The 23,187-nt window shown below is 43.3% G+C and overlaps 1 protein-coding gene across 9 annotated transcripts in view; it reads left to right on the plus strand.

Annotated features, from left to right (window-relative positions):
* EPHA5 (EPH receptor A5) overlaps positions 1-22,297 on the plus strand; it is a 200,500-nt gene extending 178,203 nt beyond the window's left edge. For 6 of the 9 annotated variants that reach the window (XM_062620652.1, XM_062620655.1, XM_062620646.1 and 3 more), the window contains 4 exons: positions 1,740-1,889; positions 6,571-6,764; positions 10,516-10,671; positions 18,932-22,297. In XM_062620652.1, the coding sequence (XP_062476636.1) occupies positions 1,740-1,889; positions 6,571-6,764; positions 10,516-10,671; positions 18,932-19,037 (606 nt within the window). In that variant the 3' untranslated portion in view covers positions 19,038-22,297. Of the gene's footprint in view, positions 1-1,739; positions 1,890-6,570; positions 6,765-10,515; positions 10,676-14,284; positions 15,248-18,931 lie in introns of those variants that run through there. The other 3 variants (XM_062620648.1, XM_062620649.1, XM_062620654.1) reach the window with 2 other exon arrangements.
* The last annotated feature ends 890 nt before the right edge of the window (positions 22,298-23,187 follow it).

The raw sequence follows: 23,187 nt of genomic DNA on the forward strand, positions 1-23,187 counted from the left end.
CAGAGCCCTTAAACTGTGCACAATTGTTTGGCCAGGTATTACCAGTTAATCGTTGTCAGATTAATTTTGCAAATGCCTGTTACTTCGTAGTGGAGGTGGCCAAATAAGGCAGAACTTAACTAATAACTTTATGTTAACTAAGTTCATGTTGAGCACCTGAGTTGGAATAGTAAACTTTGCAAAGGTGCCAGGCTTCCTTCTGTCCTCTTTAGTGAATACCGAAGGAAGGAAAGAGAAAGAGTAAGTGCTTTGCTTGGGCACCCATGCAAGGATGTAAGCCACAGTCTTCTGGACAATTTGACCCTTCTGAAACTTTGGTGAGCATGTAATATTGTTGCAAATGATGCACATGGTCTGTAACATTACTCTGTTGAAGGTAATTTCCCCCAGTCTGAGAAAGAGCTACTTCAGCCTCAGTGCTCTGCCCCTTTCCATCCTTTATTCATCCTTTCATGGCCTCAGCCCACTTATCCCAGTGCAAGGTCACATGAGCCCAGCACTACAGACAGGGGGTGAACAGGATCCATCCTCAGCAGCACAGGGTTGGAGAGAGCTTCCAGTGTTCATGGCAGTGATTGGCAAACCCAGACTTGTCCTGTTAGTGTGCTCTTCCAAGGGTATTATTTAACAGGTAGTGGGAGCTCTGGGTCACATTCCCAGTTCCTGTGGAGATCTGGGAAAGGTCTTTCATCTCTTGGCAGTCACAGCCCCACTATGGGACTCAGTGCACGACTGGACTGCAGTTTCCCTGCAGGTTGGAGGGCTCTTGGCCAGCCCTGCTGTGATTCCAATGTGCTGCCATGTGCTAATTGGCACTGCTGAGAATCTGGCCCATCACTTAAGGCATGTGCTGATAGGCCTGTGAATAAAGAATTATTGGAAGAAGGGACTTTTTAAAATCTACTTTGAAAATGTATTCCAAATTCTGCCTTTTTCCAATAACAAACACTGTTAGGGAGCATTCAGGGAGACCTTCCAGTACTTAGCTCAACACTGAAAGGGATGGACTTCACAGTAAAATATATTTTTAAATAAATCAAGGGAGACAACCTCTTTAAACCCAACGAGAAAAGTATTCCTTAATCCAAACTTTCCTCTTCCTCCCTTCTTCCTTCTCAGAGCTGGTCTGAAGCTTGATTTCTAAAATGGTCAAAAGGGGAAAAGGAACAGCAAAGCGCATTTGACAGCTGTGGCATCATTTTCAGTCCCACAGCAGAGGACAAGTCGACTGGTCTTTGCACACACAGGTTTCTGTGCTGGCTACGAAGCTTTCTCTGCAGGATCGGGACTGCATTAAAAAAAGAAAAGGCATTATTTCTGCAGCAATTTGCATGTATCCCACATTAGATCAAAGTCTTCCTCAGCTTCAGAGCTGTCTGTTCCTCCCCAGCTCGCTCTCAGAAATGGAGGAACTGTATTCCCCTACCAACCTGCACAACATAATTGAGATGTTGATCCTATACATGTCCTAGCATTCAAACAGCATTCAAACAACAAACCTTCAGGACAGCCAATTAGTAGGCAGCCTACAAATGCTTATGGGCTGAGATAATGTGAAAAAGGGCCCCATGCTGTCAAACAGATTTACTTTAAAATTCGATGTCTCTTTCCAGAGAGAAAATAACATCCCTTGATGCTCTAGGAAGTTCTGTTTCATCCTCCTTTGCATGTTTTCTGCCCTCCTCTGCAATCTGGTTTTGTTTGATTTGGGTTTTTTTTCCCTTTTCTTTTGCTTCTAGGGAGGGAAGATCCCCATCCGATGGACAGCACCCGAAGCGATTGCCTTCCGCAAATTCACATCAGCCAGTGACGTCTGGAGCTACGGCATCGTGATGTGGGAGGTGATGTCCTACGGCGAGAGGCCTTACTGGGAAATGACAAACCAAGATGTAAGCATGTGTGACAGCTGCCGCGTGCTGGGACTTTGAGGGCTTTGGTGTTCATTCTGCAAGCAGAGAGGCAGGATGGGGACAAGAGGAGGAGAGCTGCTGTAAAAATGGCTTTGCTCCCCTATGCCTGACAAAAATGTTCTTCCCGTTTGGTGCTCTTTTCTGCAGCAGCAGCAGCAGAGAACTGACTGTGTGCAGAGGGAAATGTGTCTGCACAGAGGCAAGCCTGCTTCCCCCAGCAGACTGCTGGAGCTTCACTAATGCTGTTAGAGCTGGAGCCTGTCCCTCTTCTGCTTAATGACAAAGATTGCCAGGGGATAGATACTGATAAACTGGCAGCGTTTCAATTGTGTGTTCAAACCCCTGCTGCCGCGTAAAGCAGAAACTCAGGGGAGTCATGGTAAGGGCTTTGTTTCTCTGCACAAAAGCTGGGTGATTTGATCTAGTGACAGCAGTCCAGAGCGCTTTCTTGGTTGCCCTTGCATTGCTGATTTCAAGAGAATAGTTTTGTTCCTGTTGTGAGCATCTTGTAAGTCTGTCCTAATGCAAGCTCTTAATGCTTTGTTTGTACAGCACCCTCAAGTTCCCTTGCTCCTGTGCCCCTGCTTTCTTGAGCCTCTGACCTCAAGGCCACCCTCTGAAGCATTCTCCAGACAGGGAGATGCCTGGGGACATTGTCTTCCTCCTGTCGCAGCTCTGATCCCAGCCTGTGTATGGATCCCTTCATCCTGCTGCAGGGCTAAATCCAACCCCGAGCTCATCATAAACATCTGTCCTTGTCTAAGGCTAAAAAAATTTAAGTCTGGGGTTGCCAGATTTTATGTGCCTCACCTTCCTCTTCATATCTCTGAGAACCATGATGTGTGGAGGTCTCTGAGAATGCCAGTTAGTGCATGACATAGGGATCACCATAAAGCATGCGGGGCCACCCAAAGCAGCTTTCTGATGTGGAGCACAATGCAACCCCTGCGTGTGGAAAAGAGAGTCATTCCTCATACCTTCCACTACATTTCTGCAGCCCTGCTGCCTGTGGAGGTGCTGCTGCCGGCTAGGCAAAGCAAGGAGGTCATTGTTCCACCATGGTTTCCTCTGGTCACAACACCTGATATTTCATCTTTTTTTTTTTGAGCAGCATCCCTGTGAGTTTCTGTCATTTTACTGGCAGCAAAGGCTCTGGCTGAGCATTCTGTTTCTCCTGTGGTTTCTCTGCAGGCCTTTGCTATCAGTGGATGTTACTACCGTTACTACCTGTCACGCCAAGCTGCTGTCTCGTCTCAGTTTGAGTCCAGGCGTGGAAATGAGTGGTACCTTTGAGACGGTCACGCCATGCTTCTTGCCAGGGAGACAAGCTTGTTGTTTGGCATGACTGCCCCACCACTCCTGCACTGCCGAAGCTGTCACGTTTGCAGGGAGTTTGGTAACGCAGCATGTATTTACGTAGGGATTTATCTCAGTCAAATACAGAGACTTTTTTCCATAGCCTGTGCGGAGAATGCAGCAATTGAGAGCCAAGCTTTTTTTGTCACACTGAGCTCTGTAACTGTCTTTAATGCTGATGCCTCAGCATAGCACAGATGTTGTTCAGTAAATGCCAGGCTAAGATTCAAGCTGGTGCCAGTAAAATAAGGCTCTGTGGCCGGGGAAGTCCCATGTCTGGACCATGCTGCTATGAATATCCACACTTTGCAGAACTGTTCTGAAAAGCCCAAATGCCTCCATGCACTGTGGGGCACGACGAATTTCATGCTTGCCTGAAGGGAAGTGGATGAGGGATTGGTTTCTTTAGCAGCAGAAAGTAGAAGACTGGTGAAATGTTTATGAGCATCAGTTCTGCTCAGGTTTTGCTTGGGTTACCTCTGCCTCTGAAGGTGGCAAGTGCCTGGATGCTGGAGGCTTATGAAACTTGATTCAGTGCTGTGGCATGTTTCTTATGTGATTTATGGCTTCCTTCTCCATCTTCTGAAGGCTGCCTCTTCTTTCCTCCCCTGCTTGTCTTGACAGAAGAATCAGTGGTGTTAAATACAGCTTTAGCTTTCATACGGAGGACATGGGGTCTCTACTCACATGAATTTCGGACTCCATTGCACAGGAGTTTCTTGTTGCATAGGCTGTAATTAAATCACATTGTTTGCAAGCACAGTCAGTAATGAACAAAATGATTCTCACCATGTTACAGCTGGATTGCTTTAAAGGAGATGCAGTGCTGTAGGGCAGGCAGCATTGTTACTGTAAAGGCTACAGACCATGGTTTAGAGTCATGCTAGTTTCTGAATGACCTTCTAAAGATACGCTTTGACTTGACCACAAGATAAGGCTTTGATGCAGGAATTGTTGGGAGGAATTCTGTGGCGTGTTACACAGGCTGCTAAGCTAAATGATCACAGTGGTTGCTTTTTAGTATTCACACTGGTAGTTTTATGAAAAGAAAGCTAGAACTGTTGCTTTGATTTACTGGAATAGACTATCCCAAATCATCATCTCCCAAACACCCAGTTCAGTGACCCCAATCCATAAGTGAGTAGTGTTTGTTCAGAAGAAGAACAGGGACAAAAATGCCTCCTTGGGTGCAAATCTTAGCTCTTCAAGTCTTACAAAGCAGTATACACTGATGAATGGAACAGCGAATGTGCCACTTTCTTATTTTCTAACTATTGTGGTGGCTACAAGTGACTTGGTCTCTGTTGCTTCCTTCTTTTGCTCCTTTTAATGCCAGACCCCCAAGGCACCTTTAGATGCAAGAGTCTATTTCAGTATCCTAGCTCCTCACAGTGCTTTGATGCCATTTACATTGTATTGCTAGAACAAACGACATCCTGTAAATCAAGTTAAAGACATTGATTGTGATGTTACTTACTGCCAGGAATATCAAACATGCACAACCCTACTGCAGATGTAGTTCAGATATTCTGAGCTGGTGCCAGATGGTCTACTCCCTGTCTTGCTACTATTTTCTTTCTCCTACACCTGGAAGATGAGCCGTTATTGCTATAAATACAGATGTGGACACAGCAAATAATATTCTTGTGGCTGTGCCACACTGAGGCTTTTTTTTAATAGGGCAGCTACAAATCTAGTATCAGGGACTAGCTGAAAAGCATGATGTGAAGAACAGACAGTGCAGATAGCATAGTGTGGTGGGGCTGGTTTCTGATGTTGCGAGCAAGAGCCAGGTCATCGAAGAGACTACTTTGCAAGCACAGGTTAGGTAGAAAGCAGTGCAACTGCTCTACTGACAGATGAAATCTTAAATGGGCACAAAAGCACTGCAGGTCTTGTGGGCCAAATCTTCAGATGTGCTCACTGCATTTGGAGAAGATTACAAAGCCTCGCCTACTTCTCAACTACATACATCCGTAGGGAGTTTAAGGTTCCTGCTACTGCTGCTCAGCCAGCCCAGCTCATTCCTGAGACGCCTCCACTTGGCAAGAAGCTGTGTGGTGGAGGATAATTTTAAAGTGATACATGTGGTCCTGAATTTCAGAGCCTTCTGAAATGCAATGCCAGCTCGACACGGCTCTTCCTGTACTGCATGTATAGAGACTAAAGATCAAGAAAACAACTTCCATGCTAACCACAGCACCTTCTTTTTGAACACAGGATGTTTTCAAATCATGAGATGGTGCCTAGAATGAATAGTATCTGATGTAGCTCTTGGAGTCAAGCAGTCAAGCGCTGTGGTTTTCCACATTGCAAATAGCTGCTTCCAGCTCCTTTTGGACAAGGAATCTTGGGAGTAGAGGGTGTGAAGATGGGCTGCCGAGACTCTTGGCATGAGCACAGACCCCTGTGGCTTGAAACACAAGCTGTGTTCTCCTGAAAGTCGTCATGGTTCTAAATGAGAACTGCTGAGCTTGAAGCCCTGCTGTAAATCTGCCCCAAACTGGGAAAAAACAAGTTGCTTTCTTCAATTCTCCCCTCATTTATCCATTTCTGCCTTTCAAGAGGGACAGCAGCACATGTGCATACCACTTGTTTAAGGTACCGAACCAGAGACGGTTTGTATCTGAAATCAGTGCAACAACCCTCCCCTGGTTTTAATTTATATACTTTTGGGCTGACATTTTAAATTCCTGGCAGAAATGTGGCCACACTAAGAAACAACTAGACCCAGACAGTATTGAATGATATATGAGATGGTTATTCTGCCTCTGCCTTGAATCCATCCATCAATTAGCATTCAAAGTCTCTTTTGAAATGCAGTCAGACTTTTATTACTGTAATACAAATTTGTGGTCTAGCACATGCTTTTTCATTTAGAAAGAAGCCAACATCTGAATAAATAAAATCACTGTACTTCAAGAAGATGCCAGAAAGCCCTGTAGGCTGCTTTTCATGGACTTAGGGTAGGCTCTGGGAGTTTCCTGGTATATAACCTACAGCCTTCGGCTGAGCTTTGAACAAGTGAGACATGACAATCTGCCCTCCCAGTTGCAGCAGTGCTGTGGCTTTCTGGATTCATTTTGCAGTGACCAAAACCTAAGTTATTCAACGCATTCCGTAGACAGTATGAAAAGCAGTGAAGTTTTCTGGGTTTGCCTCTTGTGTGTGGAGCTGGGGAGTTGTGGGATTTTGCTTGAGCATATTGGTGGTCCCAGAGTTCTCTGTTTAAGTCAGTTTGCATTTGGGGAAAAGACGAGAGGAAGAAAAGCAAGCCATCAGCCCTGTGTTTTGTCTCCCATAGGTGATTAAAGCTGTGGAGGAAGGCTATCGCCTGCCAAGTCCCATGGACTGCCCTGCTGCTCTGTACCAGCTAATGCTCGACTGCTGGCAGAAAGACCGCAACAGCAGGCCCAAGTTTGATGAAATCGTCAGCATGTTGGACAAGCTCATCCGTAACCCAAGCAGCTTGAAGACATTGGTTAATGCATCGAGCAGGTACAAGTTAGGGCCAAAGCCATTTCTCAGAGTGAGATTCTTGTCTGAATACCTGCCCCTGGGGCTGAGTTACCACTTACTATTTAGCCTCTGCGTGTCTGCAGGTGGATGTTACTCCAGTTTAATTATGTCTAGAGGATTTCCCCAAATATACTTCTGTTGAAATTGGCAGGCAGGTGAGCAATTCACTTAGTGTCTAAATGCAGTGCTGCTGCCACAAAGAAAATTACTGTGACCTGTCTTTCAGAAACATGAGTTTCAGTGGTATTTATAGTTCTATGATAAAGCTACCTGTGCTCTATCACAAGATTAGAGAGGGCAAGACTTGAGAGCAGGAAGCAGGTAGTAAACACTGCTCAACTTATTTGCCTGTTGACTTCATATTGGTGATGCAAATGAAGAGCATCTCTTGGGGAAAGTCTTAGGCTATGCAAAGCTCACAGACATTGATGACACCAAGCTGGATGGTACAGTCCTCATGCTGGAGGGAAGGGATGCCATCCAGAGGGACCTTCAGAGGTGGGCCAATGCCAGCTTCAGGAAGTTCAGCAAGGCCAAGTGTAAGGTCCTGCACCTGGTTCAGAGCAGTCCCAATCACAAATACAGGCTGGACAGAGAATGACTTGAGAGCATCCCTGAAGAAAAGGACTTGGAGTTTTACTTGACAAGAAATTCAACATGAGCCAACAGTGTGCACTTGCAGCCCAAAAACCCAAACATATCCTGGGCTGCATCAAAACAAGTGTGACCAGCAGACTGAGGGAGGTGATCCTGCCCCTCTACTGGGCTCTCCTGAGACCCCACCTGCAGTACTGCATCCATCTCCAGGGTCCCCAGCATAAGGAGAATATGGACAGGCTTGAGTGAGTCCAGAGGAGGGCCACAAAAACAATCAGAGGGCTGGAGCACCTCCTTTTGAAGACAAGCTAAGAGACTTGGAGAGCAGCCTTGCAGTGCTTAAAAACAGTGTATGAGAAAGCTGGAAAGCTGCCCTTTTTACAAGGGCATGTAGTGATAGATAAGGGGTAATGGCTTTAAAATGAAAGATTTAGGTCAGGTATTAGGAAGAAATTCTTCACTGTGAGGGTGCTGAGGCACTGGAACAGGTTTGCCCAAAGAAGCTGTGGCTGTCCCATCCCTGGTTCCCCTTTCAAGGCCAGGTTGGATGGAGCTTTGTGCAACTTAATCTAGTGGCAGGTGTCTCTTCCTTTGGCAGGGGGGTGGCACTAGTTGATATTTAACATCCCTTCCAACTCAGACAATTCTATTCTATGTCCAAGATTCTATACCCAAGTACATTCTCCCACAACCATTCCTAGGCATGCTAGCGACCACTGCCATTTGTGATAGTCTTGGTAATCACAAGAGGATCTCTGTGATTCCCAAAGTTCTACACAAACTATTTACTAAAGCCACATTAAGTTAATAGAACAGCGGGTGCACAATTAAACATGAATATGAATAGCTGCATGGCTCCAATAAAGTAAATATGGTCAAGAAATAAACCTGCACTTTAATCAAGAGAGATTAATATTTTTTTTTGGTGAGTTTTAGTAACAGTGTCTCCACCATACTGGAATCTTGGAGAGGCTTTTTCTATTTCCACTGGGAGGACACAAGTATTACTTCTGAGCCATCCGTGTTGCTAATCACTCAGTGGCTTGCAAGGTCATGAAGAAATGATGAATATAAGTCATTGCTGCTTCACTGATGGCAGTGGAATTCCCCTGATTTACACTGGAAGAGACCCTTTAAAAAAGCTTATTCTCTGGGGAGAAAAAAAAAAAGACACATCATTTTCCTTGGACAGGAATGAAAGGGATCTAAGATGAGGTTGGACTGGTAGTGTGGACACAAGCACATGTACTGTTGTGAGCACCATTTGAGTGAGTCTTGCACAGCTGCATGTGGCTTATTTCACCTGCTTGAACTGCTCGACTGCTGTTGCTCAACTTCACATCCCTGTGCTGGCATGTCATTCACTGGAAGAGAAGAAACATGAAATCTCTGTTAATATTTAAATAAAAGGTAGATCTGATTCACCAAGCTATTTTGCATGCATCATTTACCATCTGAAGAAGAAATTACTTTTATTAGCAATTAGATGTAGTGTCAGTCCCAGCAAACCTGCAGAAAAAGCTTTATGATAGCATAAAATATGTGGTGTTTCTCTTTCATTTTCAGTTTAGAACAAGTTATTTTCCAGGCCTGTTATGCAGAGTTTCATGCAGTCTTTTATACCAAACTGTTATGCCAGGAAAGAGGAAAATAGGTTGTGAGACCTTTCCTTGAGCTGCTAAGCACCTTCCTGATGTTTTATTCCATGAACATGTCTATGCAATCCCAAACCTTTCCTTTTCAGAGCTTCTGTGGGTATTTCCAATATGGATGGAGCACCTGAGCAGCAAGGCTTTGGGAATGTGTTTCTATTGTTACAGATTGCCATGCTCAGACCACAGTAATTCCAAATGAATCACAGTTTCAACATACAGCAGCTGTAAAGGATTTTTTTTATATATGTAATGTATTTTTTATGGAAATTGTCATTAATGCAAATAAGGGAGGAAGTCACTCTCTACATTACAGCATGTGCATATCAGTAGGTGCCTCCTGACATTAGTCATGAAAATCCACTTCTCATGATGATTACTTAGGAGTTTTGAATTTCTTATGTGTATAAAATGTTATGGGAAGCCATTATGTTCTTGGTAGTGCAAGTATTCACATTTTATTGGATCCTTCAGCATTACTATTAAATAAACAAATAACACTAACGTGCTCGTAAAATATATGAAGGTTCCTGAAGTGCTATAATATAATATCCCAGCTCTCCTTCCAATTGAAAGTCTTTTAAGTACAATTCTCACTGTCAGAGGCTGACCCAGAAAAAATGGGGCTTTTTTTACCTGTGGGTAATAATCTTTATGCAAGGCTTACATTAGCTGTATGTCCTGATTTATAAAGCAAGGGACAAATCTAGTTTCTTTCCTGGCTGACCGTGGACAAGCCCTCTTTCCTCTGTGCATCATTAGTAGGGTGGTGGACCTGTACGTGGCACTGGTCGCTCGTGCCTGGTACTGTATCAGTGTTTCTGCTGCGGTGAAGTGTTATTATTTGCCTGAATTGCTTCTTCCGTGCATGGCATCATTGAGCAGGTTACAATTGCAGTAGAGAGGCCTTAAGCAAGGGTTCAGGAGCAGGAGTCTACCTCTGGATTCATGGTTGGAGCATTGCTGCTCTCTGCAGGGCTCATCGAATGCTGCTTGTATCTGACATCCCCACCCAACTTCGCCGAAGCAGTCCCTGAAGTGTTAACAGCAGCTTGCCATTGATGGCCGCTGCTGGGAAATGTAATTTGGCTTACGGCTTCTAGGCTCTGGCCTATCTTAAGTTAATTATGAGCTTTAAAGGAGAAGGATGAGGAAAACAGAGCAGGAAGAGTGAAATGGGAGACTTTGAAGTAAGAGTGAGCCTGCTTGTTGGTGAGAGGTAACGGGGATAGATGTTAGTCCTCTCCATTTTCTGCTTGCAGGGAGGACCAGAAATGGCAGGAGCAGAGTCTAAAGTGGGTGAAGTTACAGGATGTTTGAAACACAGCATATCAAACCTGCTGGGAGGATTTAGGCTTCACCAACCACTGAAACTGTAACAAAAGCATCATCTTTACCATATAAAAATGTGAGCAACTGAGTCACGTTGGGTACTTCTCAATACTGATTCTGTTTGCTTTTATGTTTTCACTTGTTTTTAGAGTATCAAATCTGTTGGTAGAGCACAGTCCAGTTGGGAGCGGCGCCTACAGGTCAGTGGGTGAGTGGCTGGAAGCCATCAAAATGGGCCGGTACACAGAGATCTTCATGGAGAATGGATACAGTTCGATGGATGCTGTGGCTCAGGTGACCCTAGAGTGAGTACTGCCCAGATCATTCTCACATCATTTTCTGGAATTTAAGAGGGTGGTAAGACAGACAAACCATTCAAAAACATGCAGTGATGACTGCAGAGAGGAAACCATTACCCTTCGTTTGCAGTCAGCAGTTTTAGCATTGTATTGATGATAACAAGTGCAGGCAAGACTAAAACTTAACAGTCACTACATTGGCAGTCATTAACTTAACAGTCACTTCTTTGGCTTCTTTGGTCACAGAAATCAATGCTTCAGTTTGAATAAGTGCCTCTTGACATAATAGCAGTTGAATATTTGGGGTTATTGCCAAATAAAAAAAAACACCCTACTATTAAATGGATAGGAGCTAGAGTCCCTGCTGTGGTATACTGCCTTTACACCAGATTAGCTGGTTTCACAGTTGACCTGAACAGTCAAGCCCAGTAAAGGCAAGAAACAGTATTCAACATTAACAGAAGTAAGCACAAATACAGCTGATGCCAACAGAAGAGTGTCAGCAAACCCACAGCTCTAGGGGATAGGCTCCCTGGTCAAAAGACTTCCATCTGAATGCGCCCTTGGCTTTTGCACATGGGTATGACTACCATTGGCGTGACAGCATTCAAATGACTCGGTAAAAACTTCATGGCTGCTAATTTGGTATGTTCCACTTTGAATTGCTTGCCTTGCTTGTGTAATTGTGTCTGTACTTTCCTCCTGCCACTTACTCAAACTGATCCCAAAGCCTGCCTTTCTGGCTGGGTTAATCTGAGCTTAGTTTAGTGCAGGCGTTAAGGCAGAATGGGAAGGATTATGCTCAGTGCTGCTCTGGAAAAGGTTGTGGCTCTTCTGACCACATGCAAATTGCCAGGGCATATACAGAATCCATGCTGAGGATTAGGAATAAAACAAAAAAAACTCCACAGAACTACAGCAGTTCTGCCTGCCTGGCACAGGGCTTGCTTTGAAGCTCACTGTACAGGATAGGAGGTCCTTTGCACATGATGCAGGTCAGCAGCATCTCCATGGAGTTCAGTTTTGCATGACATTCCTGCACTCCTTCCATGTGTGCATCTGCTCTCACTTAGATATTTGCACCATTCACATCACCAATATTTATCCCTTACACCTGGATATGCACCTCAGGGTGCATGGATTTCTGCCGAGGTCTTCTTTTGTGTGCCTTGAGACCCTTACATGCCATTTCCAAGCTAATACTGCATTTATGTGCCATGTTACTTTGGCTTTTGAGCACTCCACCATTCCTTACCTACTCACAGAAACACCCAGGCTTCAAAGCTCCATTTAGACTGGTGATCTACAAATGCTGACCAAGAAAGAGGTCCATCCACAGAGTGGTCAGTGTCCACGCAGCAGAAAGATGCAGATAGAGGCTGAGTGGAAAGAGGAGGGATAGGATGAGGCAGTAATTTAAAAGAAAAGGAAAATGTTGGAACATTCCCCTCTGCTGTGCCAGCTCACACGTCTTACCAGTGCAAGTTCTGGTAGAAAATGAAGGTTGTCTAAATTATATCACAGACTTATTGCTGCTTGGCTGAATTAAAAAAGAAAATTAAGTCCCAATAAAGCTTCCAGTTTGCTCCTCTTTAGAGTTTTATGCAAATTCAAGAGCTCTAAAAGAAATGCTCAGAAATGAAATGTTTTGGTTTGGGTGAGAGAAATGTTGGGTTCAACCCCAAATTAATGGTTGTTTTTGACAGTCAAGTAGAAGTTTACTTACTCATGCAGCTTTAAACAGTCTTAGCATCCCCCTATGCTGATGCAGTCCTAGCATCTCATCCAACTGACAAAACCTCTCATTTTTTTGAGTGCAACATTTTATATTGTGAAATTATGTCATTAATTTGACTTAAAAATCTAAATATTTCCCTGCTCTTAGATATTCCAGAAATCTTAAAAGTATCCCTCAAAAATCTTTTCAGGATACTCAAGAAGTATTTCAAAACGTTTTTTTTCCAGTTGGCAGTGAACCAAGAAAGCCATTATCTGTACAGTTCTAGCCAGAAAGGCAAGTTGGTTTAAAAGTCTTTAAATAAGATTATGGCTGCCAGAGATGCTCTGACCCTCACCAGCTGCAAACTGCCTCTAAGGCCCACTCCAGTGGGTCCCAGTATGTTCTGTATAGCACAAGTGTCATCCTGCTATGGCCTTTACTAGCCCCCAGTGGAGACCACATGTCTGAGCTGCTCAGTTTCAGCTTTCTTCAGGGCCTTTACAGCAGCAGAGCAGTGCAGTAGAGCCGATGCCTCAGAGCCTGGGGAGCTTCTGAGTTTTGTTTGTGGGTTGGGTTCTTTTAAGCTAAAAGAACACATCTCATGAATCCATTTTGAATTTCAGTTGAAAGTGAAAATGTTGAAACTAACTCCCAATAGTTAGATATCTATGCCAGCAAATAAACTCCTCCCCTGCCTTGGACAAAGATGCATGAGTCGGGCTTAGTTCTTGAGCAACTCAGCGCATCTTTGCATTAACAAAAAGGCTTGACCCTATTTGGAACTATTTTGGGATAACTGTGAAAGGTTCATTAAAAAGCTAGCCAAGCATCCAAATCAAGACTTATCTCCTCCTTCTCAGATATAGTAAAAAAGACAAAAGACTACATTCTCAACTATTAAAGACGAAGAAACCATCATAGTGGCTTAAGAGGAAAGGTGTCCCATGTTGAAAACTTGAACTACATGCTCAGGATGATGTAAACTTGTAGATTGCCCTTAAAATCAACAAAGGGTGGCTCCTGGGTGGGCTCAGCTGAGACTCATGGGTTCTCCAGAACATAAACACTGCAACAACAGAAGTTCTTTAAAGGTTGATATATTGGGGGTTTCAGTTTTCTGTAGGTTTTCTTTTTTTTTCTTTTTCTCCCTGAAAAAGGGAGCCACAAACCATTTTGTACTCTGCAAAAGAGAATTTTCGTTAAATGTTCCTTGTCATTTTTAACAGAGGCAACTGTTCAGTATATTCCAGAGCTGGGACTTGGGGGGATCAGGTGAAAAGGTGAACGGAACATCTGAAAGTAGCTAGCTTTTCCCAAATGACAACAGTAAAACATTCTTTACAATTTAAGAGGTTGCCTCCAAATACCGTCCAAAATGATCTTTTCCAAATTTAAACTGCATAGGAGACAGATGTGGAAATCAAATGGAGAAAGGAGAACAGGAGAATTGCTGCTAGAAAAGCCAAAAAAAAAAAAAGATTAATGTAAAGGATTCCTAAAACCTTCTGAAAAAAATTAGTAGCACTGTAGTAGGTGTTGGCCCTAACGCTGATGGGACTGCCGACTGTGGGCACCTAGCCTGTGGCCTTTTTACAGGACCTGGTTGAAAAGGTAGATGTTCAGCACTTCTTTTAAATTCTGCCACTGTTTCCACCCCCTCTCGCATGCAAAGCAAAATCCCAATTACTGCACTGCTTTTTTTTTCAAACTGATGTCTGGATGCATTTATTCCAGAAAAGAATAGTAGTAGTGACAAATTTCTGAAAGCAAAAGATTAAAAAAGCTAAAACTGGTGAATATCGCCCCAAGTCCTGAGCTCTGCCTGCTTAAGCAAAGTCCTGAAAATGTATGTGTTCAAACAAAGAGTGATTTCTACATTTAGCTCTAATTCTTGCAAAGGGACGAATCACCTTGTGAAAAGTGGAGCCTCACCCTCCACCCCCTCTTTCCAACTGGATATCAGACTTGAAGGCAACCTTTCCAGTGGATCAGACCTGCTCTTTAAACTTGTGGATCACCTAGTGACTTTGAGTGTGTCTGGACCTCTTTCAATCCACTGCAAGAATAACTTTACCAGGACAATACTCAAGAATAGATAGATCCATGACATGAGTTTCAGTTTGACCCTTGACTGGACCAATTACTAACCATGTGGACTACATACTTCCACCTTTTGAAAGATCTGTACTCACTGAATCTCAGGACACCCTCTTGTTTGTTATTAGATGGAGAACTCTGAATATTTGTAATATGTGCTGTGTTGCTTTGCATTGTATTTTTTTCCTTCTAAAATAAAATATTTATTAAAAGTTATACTGAAGAGTTTAAGAGTTCACCTGCTCTAGATGCTTATTATTAACCTGAAATCTCAGTCCTGAGATTGTGATACTGTGTCTGCTTCTGAACAAACCAGTTCTCATCTCGTAATCAAGTAGGATGGGAATAATGAGTAAGAGCAGATGAACTCTTAAAGTCCTTATTTGATGCTGAAGTCCCTAGCAAGTGGATTCCTCTCTCTTTAGCATCTCCTGAAGGTCTTTGAGGTTGTTCTTATCGCTTATTCAAACTAACAACTAACTCTGTGAGTAGTCCCAGTCTGATGAGGCAACTATAGAGTTACACCACATAAAGGTGGTGAAATCTGGCCTGGATAGGAGATAAAATACAAAATACCTGTGATTGGTTTACTAGTGCCAGCCACTGAGATCTTCCATGAATGTGGCCCTTTTGTTTGCATGACTAACTGGCTAATGAAGAGGGTTATATTTTATGTGGCATACCAGTCCTAGTCTACACTGTGTTTGACAAACTGGTCCATGGTGTATAAGTAGTTCTATTTGTAAATAAAATGGTTTAAATATATTTCTTACTATGTGGAGACTGTGAATTCAACCCTTGCAAATAGAGGATATTGCAGGGAAGAAGATACCATGTTGTCCCTGGCACATTGCAGTTGAGCTTCTGTGCAAGGCAGTGGTAAGAGAGCAGCATGCATGCAGCTGCATACAGGCTGGTTTGGATGAGCCAACACCAATTTGCCCTTTTGTCTTTGGTCACCAATTTGCCCTTGGCTTTTTGGTCAACTTAGGTCAGCCTCTTAGTACTCTGTTGGCAGGTAATTTGAATTCCTGCCTGTTCCCATTTTCAGCCCTATGTAAATGAAAGACAAATGCAAAGGGAAAACTAATCCCTGAAACAAAAATAAAAGTTGTCTGATTGCTTAGGGAGGTTAAGTATTTTGAAGCAGGGAGACACCACAGCACATGGTTGCATGGCCTCTGTGGTGCCTGTGCTGCTGCGTCTCCATGGCCTTGGGGGGTGCCTGTGCTGCTGCTGCAGTAGCACACACAAAACACAACACTGGTGATCAGACCCCTTGCACAGCAAGATGCAGCCTGGATCCTGATCACAAGTGTCATTTGTCCACGGGTCTTAGCTGTGCCTTTTCTTAGAGGGAATTGCACATTTCTATTTCAAAGCCCCAGCAGACAGCCACACACATCTCTGTTGTGCTGAGCCCACTGAAATTACTAGTTGGCTGCCTTCGGGTGAGCCAGGCAGCTCTACACTGGACCTTGACAACACTTGCTTGGAAGCCCTTAAGCACACAAATTGGGGTTTGTTTGGGCAAGGGGGAGGAGTTTGTCCCAAAATCAGCTGGTTTGTGCACCTGGTTTTGTTTAAATTGGCTTCTGCCTTGCACTAAGTCCTTCAGAACTGAATGGGAGTGTGCATCATGCTGTTAAGACATGGTCGGGAAAAAGGAATTAAAGCTCATGCAACCTCTAGGCAGTGTTTTGTAAGTTTTGTTGCTGGCTTTGCAATGCGTGAAGTGGCTTTTGAATAAAGCTGCTAATTTTATAATAGGTGAGCATCTGGCTCGGGAGCTGTTGTCTTCTGGTGTGTCTTTTGTGGAGGTGAAGGACTTCACAGTAGCAATTTTTTTTTTCTCCTCTCTGAGGAGCCCCTGTGCTTTTGACTGGTGACTCTGCGTTTGAGAGAATTTGATACTCAAAAAAGAAAAATTAGACTGGATCCCCTGGTGAGCAGCTAATGGATTGAAACTAGAAAGTCTTTTTTCTTCTTTCCCTTTTGTAATCAGAAGGCACACCTCAAGGATATTGAGTTAAGGGGTTACTGTAAGTGGTGAGGGGAAATCTGTGTAGTTAAGTAGTTTCGGGTTTTTTGTTAGACTGATGGAGGGGATGTGAAATGCCAAGATGTACATGCCTTTCTCACAAGTTTCAAGCTATTTTTTTCCTGCATAACATGCAAGACTATCAGAAACAGTACATCTGTGAAATACATGGTGCTGGATTTTCAAAAGAGCTCAGCTTGCACTTTACATACCTGAAAACAAAAAAAAAGCTGAATTTTCAAAAATTGCCATCAGAGCAGCACTCAGCAGGGGGAAGATGGATGTTGGCTCTTTTAAAATCAGGTCCTATACTGGGTTCGTTTGGGTTTGGTTTTTTTTTTTTTTTTGATCTTTGGTGTGAACTTCCAACTGTGCTGTGTACATAAAATAAATTGCATGTAACAATAGCATTACTACATTTTCCTTTATTATTTAGATGACTTGCTGAATTAGCTTCACAATTCAGTGGAGGCAGAAATTAAAGTGTGTCCCCCTGAGAAGGTAGGCACCTTTTGCAGGTGCTGCTTTCTTTGCCAGCTAAGGAGCATTGCTGATGTGTCTTATTGACCTCCCTTGCTCCATGCTGCTTATATTTGTTATTTCCCCTATGAATTGGCGAGATGCATTGCCAAATAAGAGTATGATAATCAAATGAGGTGCTTAACCTGGAGCAGAATATCTGATATTTTCCAAATGAAAAGGCTGAAAGCATGACAATCTTTGGAGAACAACAGATCTAGCTTTTGGCTTCAATCAGCTTATGTGTTGATGTATCAACCTTCACTCAGGATTGTTTTTTATTCAAAGCAACGTTCATCTGTATAAGTTTTGGACATAGGTGGTTGGTTGTATTCACATAGGACTCTGTCCAGAGTGTGAAGCTGCTGAGAGAGGTATACCTCCATAGGTAGCTCACGCAACATTACATGAAAGTGTTTTGGTGGTCACTTGCGTGCGTTCACCTGCACTCCAGCATGCAGCCATGATGTTAGCTATAGGCCAGGTTTGCAGTATGTTTCAGGTGATGGTTGGGCTCCTGAGTGTTGTTGGAAATCTCCAGCTCTCGCACACATCAGACCTGCCAGTGTGGTTTCCAAAAAGCACCTGCATGTTCAAGGAGGTCACTTCCCACTGGCTTTCAGTGGAGAGCTTTCTCCACAAAGACTTGCCACAGGGTGTCAGCAGCTCTGGGATTCATGTGTGTATTACAAAAATTGTAGAGCCCTAAAGGATGTTCAAAAACATCCTTTATTCAGTCCAGCATGGAGGTAGAAAGCAAGGGGCTGATATTTTTCTGGTGAAAGTCTTAAGACAAAATACCATGTTTCCTCTAAGACAAACTGCTTCTCTAACAGTCTGTCTTGTGCTGGAAACACATGGACCTGTCCTGATGTTTCTTCTGAGATACTATTGTTACAATTTCTTTGTTAACACTTTTCCCCCCAGAAAGAAATCCCTACAGCTATACTCTATCATAACCCATGGCCTTACCTGGCTTTAGGTGTGTCATTGTCTCTGATCACCCAGTGTCCTGCTGTAGTATCTCCAGGGGACAATTTGTTGTACTCCTGTCTTTGGATGGGATAAATTGTTGCCTGGAGGGGCCTCTTTCATGCCATCAACGTGAACCCTGGTGATTATCATCATCTATACACCTAAAGTTTAGAGGGCTGAGCTTCTGAGAAAACAATCTTTCCTCCTAATCCTGCTTTTCACATAAACTGTCTTATATTACAGCTTTTCTATAATGGCTGCCCATTAGACAGATTCAACACAAATGCCTTCGGCATTTACCCCCCCAAAAAAAAACAAACATGGGCTTATGGGAAGATGTGCAGAGGCTCAGAGGGGAGCTGCATTGCCAGTTCATGTTAGAAGGTCATTGGGCTAGTGGCTCTTCCAGAGGCTTTTGCCTTTCAGCTCTCTGTAGCAGTTAGCTCTAGGATTGTGGTTTGTGTATCTTTGGCTTTGCCTCTTCGGAAGAGGAAGGAAGCATGGATTGACCTCACTCCTCACTGCTTGTATCCAAGATGAAATATCAGCCTTTCCAAGAAGAGGAAACTGCAACACAGGCTTTCTTACATAGCTTTTCTCTTGAAAATAGGACTTTTCACACCTAGCAGACTCCCTGGCTAAAAGTGGTGCTGGCACTTTGCTGTCCAGCTTTTCTTCTTGGCCAGCGAGGTGATCTCAGTCAAATTCTGTCACCTCTCTGAGATACCATTAAAAAGAATAATAATTAAAAAAAAGAAATAGTGAAAACTAAACTTGCCAACTAAACTCGGCTTCAGGAGCTGCCAATGGTAAGAAGTAGGCGCTGACAGCAGCATCGGCGCATGCGGTGCGTGGTGTGTGTGGCGGCATGTACCTGAGAGGCCCCTGGAACCAACGTCTGCTTTCTCCCACAGGGATTTGAGGCGGCTGGGAGTGACACTTGTTGGTCACCAGAAGAAGATAATGAACAGCCTTCAAGAGATGAAGGTCCAGTTGGTGAATGGAATGGTGCCGTTGTAACTTGGTTTTAAAGTTGCTTCCTCAAGTGGGTTGGTCCTGCACTTTGTACACTAGCCCTGAGATTTATTTTGACTAAAAAAAAAAAAAAAGATAAAAAGGGAAATTCAGTGGTTTCTGTAACTGAAGGATATTGGCCTCTGCTGCAGCGCTTCTAAAGCAGTGTTTTGACTGAAGTTTTCCTTTTTTTCCTATTTGTGTCCTCATTTTCATGAAGTAAATGTAAGATGCATGGAACATGGAAACGAATTTGCTGTACATGAGGTTAACCCATCTCTTAAGCTTCAGCAATGACTACAGCAAGCCTTCCCACCACACATTGTCTGTACATGGGAGATAGAGAGATATATATAGCACCTTTATATACTTAATTACAGCAGCACATGGTAATACTTCCAAGGACTGACTTGAGCAGAGGAGTTTCGTACATTTGTGGGCTCCCAAAAGCTGAGGTTTGCTGAAATTTCACTTCAAGTCTTACTTGTCTACAGAAGTGTATTGAAGAGCAATATGATTAGATTATTTCTCGATATTTTGTTTGTAAATTGAAAGAAATGAAAAAAAATGCTGTTACACAGCATTAAGTTATGGATACTAGTGTATAAACATGTTGCTTGCTCTATGGTAAATACAATACAGGGTGTATATTTTTTTCCCTCCCTCTGTGTTATCAAGCTCTTTTTGTTTGCTCTTCTGGGAGGATAATACATGATGAAGATGTATATACTGTACAGTTTGCTACGCATCAGGTACAAAATTTGGGCTCTTTCTTTGGTTTGTGCTTTTCTTCCCTCTTGCTTTGCTTTGGCTCCCTTTTGTGTTAACACTATGCTTTGTATTTTTGCTGCTGTTTGGTTTGAGCAACATATAAAGCCTTCAGGAGTTTTGACTGCATACATGAGGTAGAAGGAGTCTGCATAAATAAAAGATGTCCTCCCCTCTTTCTTTCCACCATGGACTGGGAATGTCCAGAAGAAGAAAAGTAAAACATCTGCTTCTCAGTGGCCTCCAGCAACAGCATGGGATTGGTTTTTGTGTGTGTGAGTCCTACCCAAGATCCTGTGGGACTGCCTCCACACCAGCATTTCAAACTGGCAGCCATCACCACATGCAGCCCTCACACTTGTCACTGGAGCCCAGAAGAGAAGCCATGACGTGGTTTGAGCTGGAAGGAAAGGATTTTGCTATGCCTCTTCTCCTGAAGGGGATTAAGTCCTGGGGTGGAGTGTAGAGGTGAGACTGCGGTCATCCAGCATGGAGATTTTGCAGTATTTCACCCAAAGCAGTGGTGGGGTGGTTGTAGTGGGGTTATTTTGGGAACTGTGTTGTCTTAAGTTGTATCGGGGCATTTTGATTTTGGGTATGGACCTGTCCACTTTGGGGCAGAGCACAGAGAGGAGGGAAGAACAGAACAGCACAACATTATGACAGCAGTGGCATCCCATGGGTGAGAAGGTACCATCTGTCTAGGGCTGGTATAGCTCAGATCAGCACTTTCTTGTAGTTGGGGTTCAATGTGTCCACTAAAGCTCATGGCTGCTGTTTTCAGATTGAGCTGTTTTCAACCTCATCACCTGGGAATCCCACCAAGAAACAGTTTGGGGCTGTCCTTCTCCTTTTGTTGCACACAGGATTAATCAGCACAGTTAATTTGCAATTCATAGGTTGGTGGGTTTTTTTTTGGTGAAGGCTTTAGTAAAGATAAGGATTTAAAAGTGGATCAGTGGATGGCAAGTGTTTGCTGTTTCTGTAAATATACTGCTTCCTTAGAGCTTGGGTAGCATCTTGTAGCATACTTCCTTGGTGATAACATTGACATACTGACTTGCCGCAGCTCCCTTCATCCCCAGTGCTGCCAAGCCCGAAGAGCTCATCCAGTGCTGAAAGGAGGCCTGTGTCCCTTCATGTCTTGCAGGAGCAGGTGTTGAATGCCACCTTCAGCTGTTTCAGAGGTCTTTCTCCCAGTTCCCCCAAGTCTTCAGATGCGATTTGATACAAAGCACACTTTCTAAAGAAAAGAGAAAGGTCTAGGAGGAGAGGGTTAGGTGGGCTTTTTTTTTAGCACCAGGGCTTTACTCGCTTTCAGCAGGGCTTCTTCAGGCAGTATTTGCCTGTTCTGAATGGCCTCCTCCTCCTTTTCCGTGAGCTGCTGCTGAAGTACTCAAGAATCTGGAGAAATAGGAGGGAAAGGAGCTGCACCAAGGTCTGACAAATCTTGATACTGTGATTTCTCATCCTGTTGTTTCATTTTGGCAGCCACTGGACCACAAAAGAGGAGGGGGAATCAAGACATAACAATTTCGGCACAGAAAGAGATTTGTCATATAATAGGTTATTAGAGCTGTCAGCAGAACAGTCTTGGGAGTTGTGCCTCCCTGCCTGCAGCGCTTGGGAAAATAATCCATAGGAAGGCAGAAACAACTTATTTCATCAGGAGGAATCGTTCTCTGCTTGTTCCTTACCTACTGGCTCTGTCGGACTTGGGTTTGGTCTTTTCTCATTACCTTTTAACAGCAAAATTCCCTTTTCACCATTCGTGGAGTTTTAAAGGCATATGTGATATGGCTGGGGTGTACATCAGATGCTGGAGTAACATTCAAGATTATGAATTGGTGGAAAACAAACTGTCCTTAAGCCAGACTGCATTTGTAAATAGGACACCTCAGTTCCTTAAATAAACAAATAATCTTTTCTATTTATTTCAAGAGCTGTTCTTGCTACAGATCCATTATAATAGGCTTTGTCTTGGAGCTAAAAGTAAAATAAAATGGTAATTTAACGAGTAGGGTCCAAAAGTTACAGCTTGTATGTCCACAAGCAAATACCAGAGACAATGGAGACTTTTGGTTCCCGTCCAAGAACTGGAAGTAGTTGGTGTTTTGGCATGATTGTATATATAATGGAGTGCAGCAGAATGAGATGACAGTAATATTTTACTTGTTATGCTCTTTGTAAAGACTTTAGGTGTGTTGCCTGCCTACAGTGGGTCCAAGTTCTTTTCTTTTCCATCTTGCTTGGCTGGTCCAGTGGGTGCTTTTTTCCCAGTATATTTTGCTGCTAATTGTAAGGAAGGTATTTCAAAGGATCTGGGACGTGAAAAGGCTCTTTTCAATGTAGTTTACCCTTTTGGGAAAAGGAAGTGTCCCCAAGCATGGCTTGTGTAGACTAACTCCCTTTCACTGTGTAGCTACCATTTGGAAAAATAACCTGAGCATAAAAAATAAGACTGTTTTAAAAGAAAAAAAAAAAAACCTTTAAAATTTTTATTTATTCCTTCTATATGTTAGTGGCGAGAAGAACAAAAAATGAAGGCAATTTTCTTTTTGTTTTTGTCTGTTTCAGTGTTGAGTATAATGTAGAAAGTCCCAGTGGTCAAAAAATTGTAACTCCTTGGACTGCTGTGGTCTTGAAATTAGTAGTTAAGGCATATGTTAACATACATCTGTAGCAGTCTTAGGAGTGACACTTAGTTTCCAGTCCTTTATTGTAATTCCTTAGGGCAGGTAAGGTGGGAGCTGGTGTGTCCAGCTGCGTCTCCTCGCATCAGCGTGTTAACTCATAGGAGACTAGCATTGCTGTATTTATTCCTCTCCTTCCCACTCCCCCACCTCCTTGGATGCTCTCTGTGCATTTTGTTTGTGTACATGGGTTGTTTTTTTTTTTTTGTAGTGTAAGATATGAAATTTTCTATTTTTTCATAAAAATAAAAAACTTTGACTAACAGTGACATTCAGTTGTGGATCACACGCACACGTGCTCCTTCGCTGTCCACAAAGCGTCATGATTTTCCCCTTGGAAAGGAAATAAATTCTATTTTTTTCTCTCCTAAACACAGACTTGGTGCTAATCTTGTGGTCCCTAGGGAAGAGATGGGCCTCTGGGACAAAGAAGATGCGTAGACCCTACGTGAAGCCATCCTACCTTGTTACAGGCTGTTCCCTCTTTCCTGTGTTTTTATTTTGGGGGGGAAGGGAATCTTTTTAGTCTGGCTTGTGAGGCAAAGCATCCACCAAGCCAATCAAGACTCATAACAGTTCCTGGCCACACTGTTCTTCCATCCCTCAGAAATACCATGGTTTTGTGATTTCCCTCCTCCAAGAACTGCTTTTCTCTGATTTTTTTTGGGGAGGTACCCCAGCCGACCCATGGCTGG

The sequence above is a fragment of the Pezoporus occidentalis genome, unplaced genomic scaffold, assembly GCF_034315485.1.
Source record: "Pezoporus occidentalis ecotype Australia unplaced genomic scaffold, CSIRO_AGI_Poc_V1 ctg222, whole genome shotgun sequence".
Taxonomy (NCBI): domain Eukaryota; kingdom Metazoa; phylum Chordata; class Aves; order Psittaciformes; family Psittacidae; genus Pezoporus; species Pezoporus occidentalis.